We start from the raw sequence: 15,307 nt of genomic DNA on the forward strand, positions 1-15,307 counted from the left end.
GATACAGTGAAATAATCTGACAGTAAACAATTGTTGGAAAAATTACTTGTGTCATGCACAAAGAAATGCCCTAACCGACTTGCCAAAACTATAGTTTGTTAACAAGAAATTTGCGCAGTGGTTGAAAAATGAGTTTTAATGACTCCAACCTAACTGTATGTAAACTTCCGAATTCAACTGTAGGTCTATAACATTTTGGGTCTAGAGTATCTCCCCCTTTGAAGAGGGGGATGACCGCTGCAGCTTTCCAATCTTTGGGGATCTCAAACGATATGAGAAGTTGAATAGGCTAGTAATAGGGGTTGCAACAATTTAGGCGGATCATTTCAGAAAGAGAGGGTCCAGATTGTCTAGCTGATTTGTAGGGATCCAGATTTTGCCGTTCTTTCACAACATCTGCTGGCTGGATTTACATGAATGGGAAACTGGGTGGGGGGTGGGGAAAGTTGCGGCATGGGGTGCTGAGATGTTGGCCAGGGTGGAAAGTATGGCCAGCCATAGAAAAATGCTTATTGAAATTATTGATTATCGTATATTTATTGGTGGTGACAGTGTTTCCTATCCTCAGTGCAGTGGGTAGCTGTGAGGAGGTAGCTCTTGTTCTCCATGGACTTTACAGTGTCTTAACTTTTGGGAATTTGTGCTACAGGAAGCAAATTTCTGTTGGAAAAACTAGCTTTTAGTTTCCTAACTGACTGAGTATATTGGTTCCTGACTTCCCTTAAATGTTGCATATCGCGGGGGCTATTCGATGCTAATGCCGTACGTCACAGGATATTTTTATGCTGGTCAAGGGCAGTCAAGTCTGGGGTGAACCAAGGGCTTTATCTGTTCTTAGTTCTACATTTTTTGAATGGGGCATGCTTATTTAAGATGGAGTGGAAAGCACATTTGAAGAGCGACCAGGCATCCTCTACTGACGGGATGAGGTCAATATCCTTCCAGGATACCTGGGCCAGGTCGATTAGAAAGCCCTGCTCGCTGAAGTGTTTTAGGGAGTGTTTGACAGTGATGAGGGGTTGTCGCTTGACCGCGTACCCATTACGCACGCAGGCAATGAGGCAGTGATCGCTGAGATCCTGGTTGAAGACAGCAGAGGTGTATTTAGAGGGCAGGTTGGTCAGGATGATATCTAAGAGGGTGCCCATGGTTACGGATTTAGGGTTGTACCTGGTAGGTTCCTTGATGATTTGTGAGATAGATGCCCTCAAACTTGATTGTAGGATGGCCGTGGTGTCCCAGTTTAGGTCACATAACAGTACGAACTCTGAAGATAGATAGGGGGCGGTCAATTCACATTTGGTGTCCAGGGCATAACTGGGGGCCGAGGGGGGTCTATAACAAGCGGCAACGGTGAGAGACTTGTTTCTGGAAAGGTGGATTTTTAAAAGTAGAAGCTCAAATTGTTTGGGCACAGACCTGGATAGTAATGACAGAACTCTGCAGGCTATATCTGCAGTAGATTGCAACTCCGCCCCCTCTGGCAGTTCTATCTTGTCGGAAAATGTTATAGTTAGGGATGGAAATTTCTGGATTTTTGGTGGCCTTCCTAAGCCAGGATTCAGACACTGCTAGGACATCTGGGTTGGGGGAGTGTGCTAAAAGCAGTGAGGAAAACAAACTTAGGGAGGAGGCTTCTAATGTTAACATGCATGAAACCAATGCTTTTATGGTTACAAAAGTCAACAAAAATGAGAGGGCCTGGGGAATGGGAGTGATATTGGGGGCTGCAGGGCCTGGGTTAACCTCTACATCACCAGAGGAACAAAGGAGGAGTAGCATAAGAGTACGGTTACAGGCTAAAAGAACTGGTCGTCTAGTGCGTTCGGAACAGAGAGTAAAAGGAGCAGGTTTCTGGTCACGGAAGAATAGATTCAAGGCATAATGTACAGACAAGGGTATGGTAGGATGTGAGTACAGTGGAGGTAAGCCTATGCATTGAGTGACGATGAGAGAGGTTTTGTCTCTAAAGGCACCATTTAAGTCAGGTGCGGTAACCGAATGTGTGTGGGGTGGAACATAAGGGCTAGCTAAGACATATTGAGCAGGGCTGGAGAATCTACAGTGAAATAAGACAAAATTATTAACCAAAACAGCAATTGACAAGGCATATTGACATTAGGGAGAGGCATGTGTAGCCGAGTGATCATAGGGTCCACTGAGTAGCTAGGCGAGCTGGAGGCACGGCGATTCAGACAGCTAGCAGGCCGGGGCTGGAAGCATGCTTGCAAATGGGCCTCAGGGGGACGTCGCAATGGGAGAGTCTGAAACCCCCTCGGACTGTTATGTCGGCAGACCAGTCGTGATGGATCGACGGGGCTCCGTGTCGGCAGCAAAAGGTCCAGGCCAATTGGCAGAAGAGGTATTGAAGCTCAGGAATTATCTGATGGAATTCTTCAGCTAGCCAGGAGAAGGGGCTAGCTCCAGGCTAACTGGTGCTTGCTTCGGGACAGAGACGTTAGACAGGAGTAGCGACTCGGATAGCAGCTAGCTAGCTGCGATGATCTGGAGTAAAGGTTCAGAGCTTGCGGTAGGAATTTGGAGATGTGGTAGAGAAAAGCAGTCCGATATGCTCTGGGTAGATATCACACTGTACAGCCTGGCAAGAGTTGCCCGGGCTGAAGCTGGCAGTCCGAGTTTATTAACGGTGATGACCGCTAGCAGTGGCTAACTGAGTCCTAGCTTGTAGCTAGTTAGCTGGCTAGCTTCAGAAGGTTTCCGGTTCAAAAGTGTAAAAATATCAGATCCATACCACATTGGGTGAGGCGGGTTGCAGGAGAGTATGTTCAGTCCGTAGATGGAAAATTTGATTTTAAATAAATAAATAAAATCTATGAAGAAAAACGATATATGCAAGGGACGGGACAAGACAATCAAAACAGACATCCCCACTGCTATGCCATCTTGGACATGTGTACTACACACTTCAAGCACTGACCCCGCCAGAGAGACACATGATCTAACCCATGACCCATCTGCAAATGATTAGGGTTATTCTGGACTAAACCAATTGCCACAGGTTATTCTGGATATAGCCAATAGGTACATGGTTAGGGTTATTCCGTCAAAGGGCAAGAGGGGATGGATCATGGATCCCTTTAAATACCAATCTTGAACTGTCTATCATTAAAACCAATACAACCTAATGCTTAAACTTCTCCAGTAAATACAATCTGTGACACCTTTAAATCTCCACTTCTCTAATGTGTTTATCTGTAGAATTCCTGGCTACATCTGAAACATATCTCCTCCCAGGGAACTATTTAACACTGGAAACAGGGATAGGGATGAGGAATTAACTTCTAGTTCCTCCCGGAGCACTGATGGGGGTGCTCCGGGAGCACCCCCATCAGTAAAAAAGCTGACTAGCATAGCCTAGCATAGCGTCACAAGTAAATACTAGCATCTAAATATCATTAAATCACAAGTCCAAGACACCAGATGAAAGATACACATCTTGTGAATCCAGCCATCATTTCTGATTTTTAAAATGTTTTACAGGGAAGACACAATATGTAAATCTATTAGCTAACCACGTTAGCAAAAGACACCACTTTTTTTACTCCACCAGTTTTTTACTCCATCAGTAGCTATCACAAATTCGACCAAATAAAGATATAAATAGCCACTAACCAAGAAAAAACTTCATCAGATGACAGTCTGATAACATATTTATTGTATAGCATATGTTTTGTTAGAAAATTTGCATATTTCAGGTATAAATCATAGTTTACAATTGCAGCCACCATCACAACTCTCACCAAAGCGACTAGAATAACTACAGAGAGCAACGTGTATTACCTAATTACTCATCATAAAACATTTCTTAAAAATACACAGCGTACAGCAAATGAAAGACACAGATCTTGTGAATCCAGACAATATTTCAGATTTTCTAAGTGTTTTACAGCGAAAACACAATATAGCGTTATATTAGCATACCACAATAGCAAACATCACAACAGCATTGATTCAAGCCAAACATAGCGATAACATATAAACCACCAAAATATATTAATTTTTTCACTAACCTTCTCAGAATTCTTCAGATGACAGTCCTATAACATCATATTACACAATGCATATAGAGTTTGTTCGAAAATGTGCGTATTTAGCGGCACAAATCGTGGTTATACAATGTGATTAGTGGCCAAAACTTCAAGCAATCTGTCCGGCGCCATCTTGGAGAGGCACCTAATCTAATCGAAAACTATTCATAAACTTGACTAAAAAATACAGATTGGACAGCAAATGAAAGATAAATTAGTTCTTAATGCAATCGCTGTGTTAGATTTTTAAAATTAACGTTACTGCGCAATACAGCGTGCGCTAAAGCAAGACCGCACCATAATTCATGGCGGAATTATTATTTGACATTATTCAACATAAGTACGAATTAACAGCATAAAGACTGCTTACTATTAGCTGAGCTTCCATCAGAATCTTGGGCAAGGTGTCCTTTTTCTCCAGAACAATCGTCTTTTGGTTGAAAGATGTCCTCTTGTCCTGTCGAAATAGCCGCTAACGTTAGCCACCCACTGGAGAGGTGTCCAACTCGTGAAAGCGCATGACAAAGAAATCCCAGAAAATCGCAATAAACTGATCTAAACTGCTATAAGTCGGTTTAAATTAACTACCTTATGATGTCTTTAACAACTATAACGAATAAAAACATGACCGGAGATATAGAACTGCTAAAACGAAAGCTTTGCAGGACGCCATTGTGATGTCCCTCTTGCGCCAGGCGCCCCGTTGAAAAGAACGGTACTTCCGTTCCACGGTCTTATATAGGGCCCCAGATTGCGCAATCCACTCCATTCAAATTCTCCCCGCTTACTGACATCTAGAGGAAGACGTATGCAGTGCATGTAGCCCGATGGCTTACATGGGGACTTATAAACTGACCTCAGAACAGGGACCTCGATTTCTGAAATCTCACTCCCTGACAGGAAAAGTGCTGCAGAATGAGTTCTGTTTCACTCAGAGAAATAATTCAAACGGTTTTAGAAACTAGAGAGTGTTTTCTATCCAATAGTAATAATAATATGCATATTGTACGAGCAAGAATTGAGTACGAGGCAGTTTAATTTGGGAACGAATTTATATAAAGTCGAAATGGCGCCCCCCTAGTGTCAAGAGGTTTTAACTAGTTGATAGCATTATGAGTGACAGATTGACTGGATCTCTTTATCTAAACAGCCAAATGCACAGTTGTCACTGTGTAAAACTTAGAAGGTAGTGGTAATTCAATCTTCTAGCCTAGGGCAGATGGGTGATAACATGATAATGGTGTGTGAGGATAGGGGTTGGGGAACACACACAAGAACAATGGAATGTACCTGGGGTGATGACAGACCAGCATAGCTTTACCCGGTAAACATATGGAGGAAATGTGGAGTTCAGCCAATTTATGTAACACTAACGTTTATTGACTAAGTCAGTTACTGTATATAGATATCGAGAACCATGGCTTATGTAGAAAGATATCTCCCCCATTCAGAACTCCAAGTCTGAATGCAGCTCAGTTGCTCAAGGGTTGGTTTAAGAGATAAGCGCATGTAGATGTTAGATATCAAATCAACGTTTATTGGTCACGTGCACAGGATACAGGTGCAGTAAAACGGTGTAGTAAAATTCTTACTTGCAAGCTCTCCTCAACAGTGCATATACACAGCTTTCCATGTTACTACACATAAATGTGGTTTGAATGGAGGTGGAATTGAGCCAGTCTGTGCTGGAATGGAACAGGGCACCAGAAACTATCAATCTCATCCCTCTCAATTAATCTTACCCCTCTTTCTTTTCTCTCTTCTTAGTGCCAAGCTGAAGAACCACAAGGAGGTTTGTATCAACCCTGAGACCAAGTGGCTGCAGCAGTACCTGAATAACGCCCTCAACAAGTAAGAAACCCCTTGAGAGAACCTGTAAACTAAAAAGTATTCTCTTCATGTCTACACAGAGACATGGTATCTGAGAGTAACAGAAAATTACAGTCTTCCTGAAAATGTCATTCACCCTATTCTGGGGCGGCAGGGTCGCCTAGTGGTTAGAGCGTTGGACTAGTAACTGAAAGGTTGCAAGTTCGAATCCCTGTGCTGACAAGGTACAAATCTGTTGTTCTGCCCCTGGCTGTTAACCAACTGTTTCTAGGCCGTCATTGAAAATAAGAATGTGTCCTTCTTATGGCTGCATCCCGCTAACGGGATCGATATGACAACAGCCAGTGAAAGTGCAGGGCGCCAAATTCAAACAGAAATCTCATAATTAAAATTCCTCAAACATACATGTGTTTTATATAATTTTAAAGGTAATCTTGTTGTTAATCCCACCAAAGTGTCTGATTTTCAAATATGCTTTTCAGCGAAAGCACTACAAACGATTGTTAGGTCACCACCAAACCACAATAAGCACAGCCATTTTTCCAGCGAAATATTACAGTCACAAAAAGCAGAAATAGAGATAAAATTAAATCACTAACCTTTGATCTTCATCAGATGACACTCATAGGACTTCATGTTATCAGACAAAACATGCATGTATTGTTTGATAAAGTTCATATTTATATAAAAAAATCTGAGTTTACATTGGCGCGTTACATTCACTAGTTCCAAAAACATCAAGTGATTTTGCATAGCCACATCGTTTCAACAGAAATACTCATCATAAATGTAGATGATAATACAAGTTATACACATGGAATTATAGATATACCTCTCCTTAATGCAACTGCTGTGTCAGATTTAAAAAAAACTTTACAGAAAAAGCAAATCATGCAATAATCTGAGACAGCGCTCAGAACAATAGCCAAATGTTGGAGTCAACAGAAACCAGAAAATATATGATAAATGTTTCCTTACCTTTGATGAACTTCATCAGAATGCAGTCCTAGGAATCCCAGGTCCACAATAAATGCTTGATTTGTTCGATAATGTCCGTTATTTATTTCCAATTAGCTACTTTGGTTAGCGCGTTTGGTAAACAATTCCAAAGTCACAAAGCGCGTCCACTATAACGTGACGAAATGTCCAAAAGTTCCAACAGTCAGTAGAAACATGTCAAATGATGTACTGAATCAATCTTTAGAATGTTGTTAACATACATCTTGAATAACGTTCCAACCCGGAGAATTAGATTGACTTCAGTTGAGCGATGGAACGGAGCTGCCTATCACGTGAACGCGCGTGGTCAAAGCATGGTCAGCTTGTGGCAGTGGTGACTAATTCCTGTCTCCGTCGGCCCCCCTTCACATTAGAGTCATCAGACAAAGTTCTATTGACATCTAGTGGAAGCCGTAGGAAGTGAAAACTCATCAATATCTCGCCGTAATTTCAATGAGAGCTTGGTTGAAAATCTGCCACCCCAGAAAAAATCCAAACAGGAAGTGGAACTTCTCAGGTTTTTGCCTGCCATATGAGTTCTGTTATACTCACAGACATAATTCAAACAGTTTTTAGAAACGTGTTTTCTATCCAATACTAATAATAATATGCAAATATTAGCAACTATGACTGAGGAGCAGGCCGTTTACTCTGGGAACCTCTGTGCACCTTTCATCCAAGCTACTCAATACTGCCCCTGCAGCCATAAGAAGTTAACTGACTTGCCTAGTTAAATAAAGGTAAAATATAAATATTTTTTTTAATTCTCCAAATCATACAGTAGTAAAGTAGTACACGCTCATGGCCGAATCTGGTATTGATCTGCATACATGTGTAAATCCCAATTTTCACGGACGTCTGCCATTGACATTCATAGGCCTAGGCTACATGATTCAGGGGAAAGTTATCTTTGCAAATATGAAATGATTAGGATTGGGCTCTCAGCCACAGACTGCTCTACAAAAACAGTAATACATTTTACATTGAACTAAATCAGATGGTCTGGTCACATTCAGGATAGCTTGAACACGTATGTTTTTGCACCCTAAAAGAAACAATATCCTCCACACGAATGGACAGTTTTTGTGTTTTGGGAATATATCGTTCGTGATGTCCCCTAAATGTTCCCACCAGACTGTTCCCACAACCTAATGAAGCATTCTGGGAACCTTTTAAAGAACAGACTAAATGTGTTCTGAGAATGTTCTTGCAACGTCAGGCGAATGTTTTATACAAACATTGTACAATCACCAGCACACCTGGACAGTTTTTGTGTTATGAAAACATTTGCTGTAAACTAACGAATGTTCTGGGAACTTTCACAGAAACAATTTTGGTTTGCTGGGTACCTACTCTAAAATATGGTGGTGGATCTTTGATGTTATGGGGTTATTTGCTTCTACTGGTCCTGGGTCCCTTGAAAGGTAATGGAAACAGGGTGTCAATCATTTTGTGAAGCAACATCTCTTTCTCTGAGCAATTGTATTAGTACAAAATAATATTATTTTACCTCTTTTTGTTGCATGCACTATGTAAGGGATAATCAATGAGGGGCTATGCATTCTATGGAAAATAATGAACGACGTGGAAGGTGTGTCCAACGACACGCTAGCAGAGTGGAACTGACCTTCCACGTAGTTGCATTAGTTTCCAGAGATCGCATAGAACCCTGAGTTGATTGTCCCTACCATGGCTATAGTTTAATTAATTTGCCGGTATAAATATGTTCTAGGGAGTTTTTCCTAGCCACCGTGCTTCTACATCTGCATTGCTTGCTGTTTGGGGTTTTAGGCTGGGTTTCTGTATAGCACTTTGTGACCGGCTGAAAAGGGCTTCATAAATCAATTTGATTGATTGGATTCAACATCTACTGAAGTAGCTAGCAAGTTTACTAGATAGCTACTGTAGTTGCCGTGGTAACCAAACCATCAGTCCTAGCTTGCTGTTATGAAAATGTATTTCGATAACTATTTTATTTTATTTTAAATAAAACAAAATATATATATTTTTTTTTTTATTCGACATTTGCTTTCAAGCAGCTTAAGAATGAAAGAATGAAAGAAGAATGAACTATAGCCATTGAATTCTACTGTGCTGATATGCCGTGTGTTAGAGGGAAATAATGCCGTGTGTTAGAGGGAAATAATGCACACTCTAGAATGCCCTTCAAGACAATCAGAAATGAATATTCAACAATGCCATGGTATAAAGCTCAGTATTTTATTTATTTTATACATTCATTTTAGCTCTTTATCAAGGGTGTCAATACAAGGGTGTCAATAATTTTGGACCCCACTGTATATGTTTTCTTCCTCTGTAAGGGTTAAGAGAGGAATACTAATTAGAGACGCACCCACATAATTCAAACTTCCTCAAACATGAGCACAAATCTTGCTCTGACATGATGTCAAGTTCATTTACCATCTATGCCATTCAATTACCATCTATGTTATAAATATAGCTACCTATATGTTATGTATATGTGTTCTCGACTTTGCCTTTACTTTGACCTCGGTCATCGGGAATACGTGTTCTTATTTTTTTCTGGACACTTCCATAAAGCCCAGCTCTGTGGAGTGTACGGCTTAAAGTGGTCCTATGAACAGATACTCCAATTTCCGCTGATTTGATTTGGAGCTTTGCAGTTCCTTCAGGGTTATCTTCGGTCTCTTTGTTGCCTCTCTGATTAATGCCCTCCTTGCCTGGTCCGTAAGTTTTGGTGGGCAGCCCTCTCTTTGTAGGTTTGTTGTGATGCCATATTCTTTATATTTTTTAATAATAGATGTAATGGTGCTCTGTGGGATGTTCAAAGTTTCTGGTATTTTTTAAAAACCCAACTCTGATCTGTACTTCTCCACAACTTTGTCCCTGACCTGTTTGATGAGCTCCTTGGTCTTCATAGTACCCCTTGCTTGGTGGTGCCCCTTGTTTTGTTGTATTGCATGCCTTACAGGACAGGTGTATATATACTGACATCATGTGACACTTAAATAAAGTCCACCTGTGTGCAATCTAACTAATTATGTGACTTCTGAAGGTAATTGGTTGCACCAGATCTTATTTAGGTGCTTCATAGAAAGGGGTGAATACATATGAACGCACCACTTTTCTGTTTTTTATTATACTGAAACAATAAAAAAAAGTCATTTCACTTCACCAATTTTGACTATTTTGTGTTTGTCCATTACATGAAATCCAAATAAAAATATATTTAAATTACAGGTTGTAATGCAACAAAATAGGGAACACGCCAAGGGGGATGAATACTTTTGCAAGACTCTGTATTACACATTTTGATGTCATACAGCCTGAATTCAAAATGTATTTAAAAAAATAAATTAAAAAAATCTCGCCCATCTACACACAATACCCCATAATGACAAAGTGAAAACACGTTTTTAGAATTTTTTGCAAATGTATTGAAAATTAAATACAGCATATATATAATTTACATACATTTTCACACCCCTGAGTCAATACATGTTAGAATCACATTCGGCAACGGTTACAGCTGTGAGTCTTTTTGGGTAAATCTAAGAGTTTTGCGCACCAGGATTGTACAACATTTGCACATCATTCTTTTAAAAATGATTCAAGCTCTGTCAAGTTTGTTGTTGATCATTGTTAGACAGCCATTTTCAAGACTTGCCATAGGTTTTCAAGCCGATTTAAGTCAAAACTTTAACAAGGCCACTTAGGAACATTCAATGTCATCTTGTTAAGCAACTACAGTGTATATTTGGCCTTGGATTTCAGGTTATTGTCCTGCTGAAAAGGTGACTGTCTCCCAGCTCTATTTAGTTTATTTTTTATCCCCCCAAAAAACTCCCTAGTCCTTGCCAATGAAAAGCATACACATAACATAATGCAGCCATCACCATGTTGGAAAATATTGTGAATGCTACCCAGTGATGTGTTGGATTTGCCCCAAACATAATGCTTTGTATTCAGGACATAAAGTACATTTTTTGCCACATTTTATTTGCTTTAGTGCCTTATTGCAAACAGGATGCATGTTTTGGAATATTTGTTATTCTGCACAGGCTTCCTTCGTTTCACTCTGTCATTTAGGTTAGTATTGTGGAGTCACTACAATATTGTTGATCCATCCTCAGTTTTTTTCCTATCACAGCCATTAATCTCTAACTGATTAAAAGTCACCATTGGCCTCATGGTGAAATTCCTGAGAGGTTTCCTTCCTCTCCGGCAACAGAGTTAGGAAGGACGGCTGTGTCTTTGTAGCGACTGGCGGTATTGATTCACCATGCTCAAAGTGATATTCAATGTCTGCTTTTTTATGTTTACCCATCTACCAATAGGTGCCCTTCTTTGCGAGGCAATGGAAAACCTCTCTGGTCTTTGTGGTTAAATGAGTGTTTGAAATTCACTGCTCGACTGAGGGACCTTACAGATTATTGTATGTGTTGGGTACAGAGATGAGGTAGTCATTCAAAAATCATGTTCAACAATATTATTGCACACAATGAGTCCATGCAAATCTTTACTCGTGAATTTCAAATTATGCTGAAGACACATCTTCACACATTTTAAAGAGAGAGAGAGAACTGCAGGTCAAGAGGACACCGGATGACCACCAGAGGGTGTAGCAGATGTGACAAGTATAACTCTGGGAGGCAGACTATAACTAAAACAAAGTCATTAATCTAAATACAGTGGCACAACAGTCAAGTGGTTGACCTGAACTCACAGGGAGGAAACAGGAAAAAAATTGATGGCTCTGTTAACTGTCTTATATTCATACTCTGTTTTGTTCTTTCAGGATGAAGAAATCCAAGCAGACCAACTAGAGAGCCTGCAGGAAGACCAACAGATATGTAACATGAGACGTGTAGCTTGTAATATGTACTCTCCCGTCACGCACGCTGAACAGCACTTATCCAACCCACGGCTTTCCAAAACCACCACCCCTGTTACCATCACCACCTGCACCCGTTATAGACTCCACCCCTGCTAGTGCCAAGTGCAATTATATCTGTGTGAGTGTATGTTTTTATCAATTATGTATATACCATTTTTTCTTATACTATTTCATCAGTAAAGAGCAATTTTTTGTTGCTGTTTTGGCCACCGGCTTCTCTGTCATTCAGGAGTTAGGACTGGGCTTAAAGTACGCATTGATGGGGCTGAGATGGTGAGAGAGGAAGGATTCATGACAGGATTCAAGCCTCAATCCAACTTTATCAGCTTGTCCTGGGGAGTGTACAAGGTTCAACAGTACATTCTGGGAAAGATCCAAGGGGCATGGAGGTGTTCACACATGCATGGCAGAGCCACTAGAACATACTACCCTTAGCCCTCCCCCTCGTTTTCGAGTGTCCCTCGGTGGGGGAGTGGCACTCAAATGGAGCAACTAGTGGTAAGGAGAGCTATAATAACACTTGGGAATGGGACATCGCTACATCACTTGCGCACATCAGAAACGGCCACGGACACCACGTAATTCATTGATGATGAACCTTGTGTTTTTCAGAATGCCTATACTGGCTGCAGTAATAACTTTCCTTATATTTCTCATGCAACAAATATGTACTTACCATATGAGCAACAAATGAGAACAGCAGTAGTACAGAAGCAGGACTTTTATTCCATAGCGGTTTAACAGTCACATTTCCTTCACAGTCATTACCAGTGAAGGCACTTTAGCTAGAACAATTAAAACAACTGTTCTCAACTAATATTTATACCAAACGTTTTCAGGGTCCATACACAGATCGTCTACATAGCTACACATTCATAGCATACAGGTATTTTTATCCTCCACAATAAGGAAGAAAAAGTTAGCTACTGCTACGCAGGGATTGGAACCAAAATTATTATTCTTCATTCTGAACCACCATTTTTTTGTTTCGTTCCACTGTTCCGATTGGAAAAATACAGTTCTGAACCGGTTTGAACCAAAAGAAAGGACTGATTTTATATCGTTCCTTTCTATTCATTTTTAACCTGTGAAATCAACATTTAAAATCAATTAAATCAATCAGCAGATGTCAAAGTGCTTATACAGAAACCCAGCCTAAGACCCCAAACAGCAAGCAATGCAGATGTTGAAGCACGGTGGCTAGGAAAAACTCCCTAGAAAGGCAGGAACCTAGGAAGAAACCTAGAGAGGAACCAGGCTCTGAAGGGTGGCCAGTCCTCTTCTGGCTGTGCCGGGTGGAGATTATACGAGTACATGGTCATTAAGCCAGATGGTTCTTCAAGATGTTCAAATGTTCATAGATGACCAGTAGGGTCAAATAATCACCAATCAGTGCGGATAGAGCAGGTAGGCTAGTTGTTGACATGCATGATGGACAGACAAGTGTAGCCTAAGGCGCAAAATGCGACTGAAATTTTGCAGGTGGGGAGAGAGGGTTGAGGAGGAGGCTTGGAGCGCTGGGAATCTTGTCATGACATGCATTATCTCCACAGAATTATGTCTTGGAGGAGCGACTTCTAAAGACAAACTTTGAATGTCCTTTGAGCTAGCTAGCTAACAAGCTTGTGTGTGCAGTGGCATCAGAATTAAAAACACGTCTTACCTTTTGTAGTTAATAAAACATGATAACTAGGCTTATAGTATCCTTAACTAGCATTGAAAAAGTTTACCAATTCTCTAGCTAATTAATCTCTCTCCCTATCTTCTGAATCAAGCTTGTAATGGCAGTGCAGTAGCCTATGCTTCGGTGGGGTGAGTGGCAGGTAGCCCAAGCACACACAATCAAATAGTTTTGGCTTGCAGGCAGACACTGAAATAAGTGAAAGAGAGAGGGCTTTGCATAGGCACTTTGTTGTGGGACTAGAAAAAAACTGCTTGGAATGTAAATAACGTTATTAACCAATGCTTTTAAAATAATGTTTCTGTTTCGGAACAGTATGGATCACTTTCGTTCCAGGTTTCATTTATGCTTCTTGATTATTATTATTTTTTTTCACTTTTCAGTTCTGTTCCCTGAACTGGTTCCAAGCCCTGCTGCTACGTTACCTGCATTGGCAAATATCTTCAATCTCTAACGTTAATGTTACGTTACTACAATAAAGTGACTGACTTTGAAATATTTTTTAATAAAGGCAAAATTACAAACATTCTACATTCAATTTGCAGTAAAGTTAGCCAGGTAGTTAGCTAGCTAGATTCTTTACATCAGCTGGATTTCACAAGATGACAGGCTGGATTGTTCAGGATTCCCTAAAACATTAAACAACATGAATAACAACTCATACAAATGTCCAACACCCATATAGCAAGCTAAATGTATAGCTAGTTGGCTAATGTTAGCGAGTCAGCTAGATAGCTTGTTAATAAGTAGATTTTCGTGAATTAACTTTGACTTAAAATATGCAGAATAACATGTCTCTAGATTAACTAACACATTTCTCTGAACTGTAAATGTTTTGCACGATTCATTATGAAGTAATCATGCATCTCAATTTCCTTCGTTTGGAGGGCCAACTAAATCTTTTTTTATTTAACTAGGCAAGTCAGTTAAGAACACATTCGTATTTACAATGACAGCTTACCAGGGAACAGTGGGTTAACTGTCTTGTTCAGGGGCAAAATGGCAGATTTCTACCTTGTCAGCTCAGGGATTTGATCCAGCAACCTTTCGGTTATTGGCCCTAGCAACCTTTCGGTTATTGGCCCACCACTCTTACCACTAGGCTACCTGCCACCCCAAACTAGAGGGCTGAAAAGGCACTACCCCTCAAAGTTGAATTGGAACAGCACTACGACTCGATGAGGATTGAGGGATTGCACAAAATGGAGGGGGAGGGCTATAGGGGGGTATTGGGATTGAGCCTATGTCTGCCTATGTCTACACACAGGAGTGATTGGACATCCAGGTCTAGTACCCAATCAACCAATACTTTTTGTTTGGTATCCAGCCATGCTGCATGTTGAAGTATTTTATATAAACAGTCTTAATGTGAAAAGAGTCTAGATGTTATTCTCCGAGCAGCTTCAGAAGAGACACAGATATACTGTTTGCCAAAATTCATTGGAGATTTAGAATTTCAGTCAGCGACACATTGGCACTAAAAGTTCCAAGATAATGACTCTAGTTAGAATTATAATTACAATGTTGTTGTCATGTTTGGTGCCAACAGTTGGTTGATAACTGTGGCTCTGGTAGTGAGACCATGTATGACCCGGTCACTGCATGTGTGTGTTTGTTTGTGTGTGGGTGTATGTATGTGAACGTGTGGGCTGTTTTAGCTGTTAGGGGAACACGGTCAATGAGAGATAATGTGGAATGATATGCTGCTGTTGCATTTCCGGTCTCTCTGAAAATTCTAGAACATCTGGAGTCAGAACTCTGCTAATTGAGCGACCAATGAGAGGGTAGCGGTCCGCAGCTCCGTCACAGTTCTGGAAACATTAAAGGAGCAGTATGTCCAGATTTGATTAAAGGAACAGTTAACCCAGA

At 40.6% G+C, this 15,307-nt stretch overlaps 1 protein-coding gene across 1 annotated transcript in view; it reads left to right on the forward strand.

The window, feature by feature from the left end:
* LOC120045829 (stromal cell-derived factor 1-like) overlaps positions 1 to 11,933 on the forward strand; it is a 31,510-nt gene extending 19,577 nt beyond the window's left edge. The window contains exons 3-4 of the mRNA XM_038990761.1: positions 5,817 to 5,900; positions 11,659 to 11,933. Coding sequence (XP_038846689.1) covers positions 5,817 to 5,900; positions 11,659 to 11,686 — 112 coding nt within the window. The 3' untranslated portion in view covers positions 11,687 to 11,933. The remainder of the gene's footprint in view (positions 1 to 5,816; positions 5,901 to 11,658) is intronic.
* The last annotated feature ends 3,374 nt before the right edge of the window (positions 11,934 to 15,307 follow it).

The sequence above is a fragment of the Salvelinus namaycush genome, chromosome 4, assembly GCF_016432855.1.
Source record: "Salvelinus namaycush isolate Seneca chromosome 4, SaNama_1.0, whole genome shotgun sequence".
Classification (NCBI taxonomy): Eukaryota; Metazoa; Chordata; class Actinopteri; order Salmoniformes; family Salmonidae; genus Salvelinus; species Salvelinus namaycush.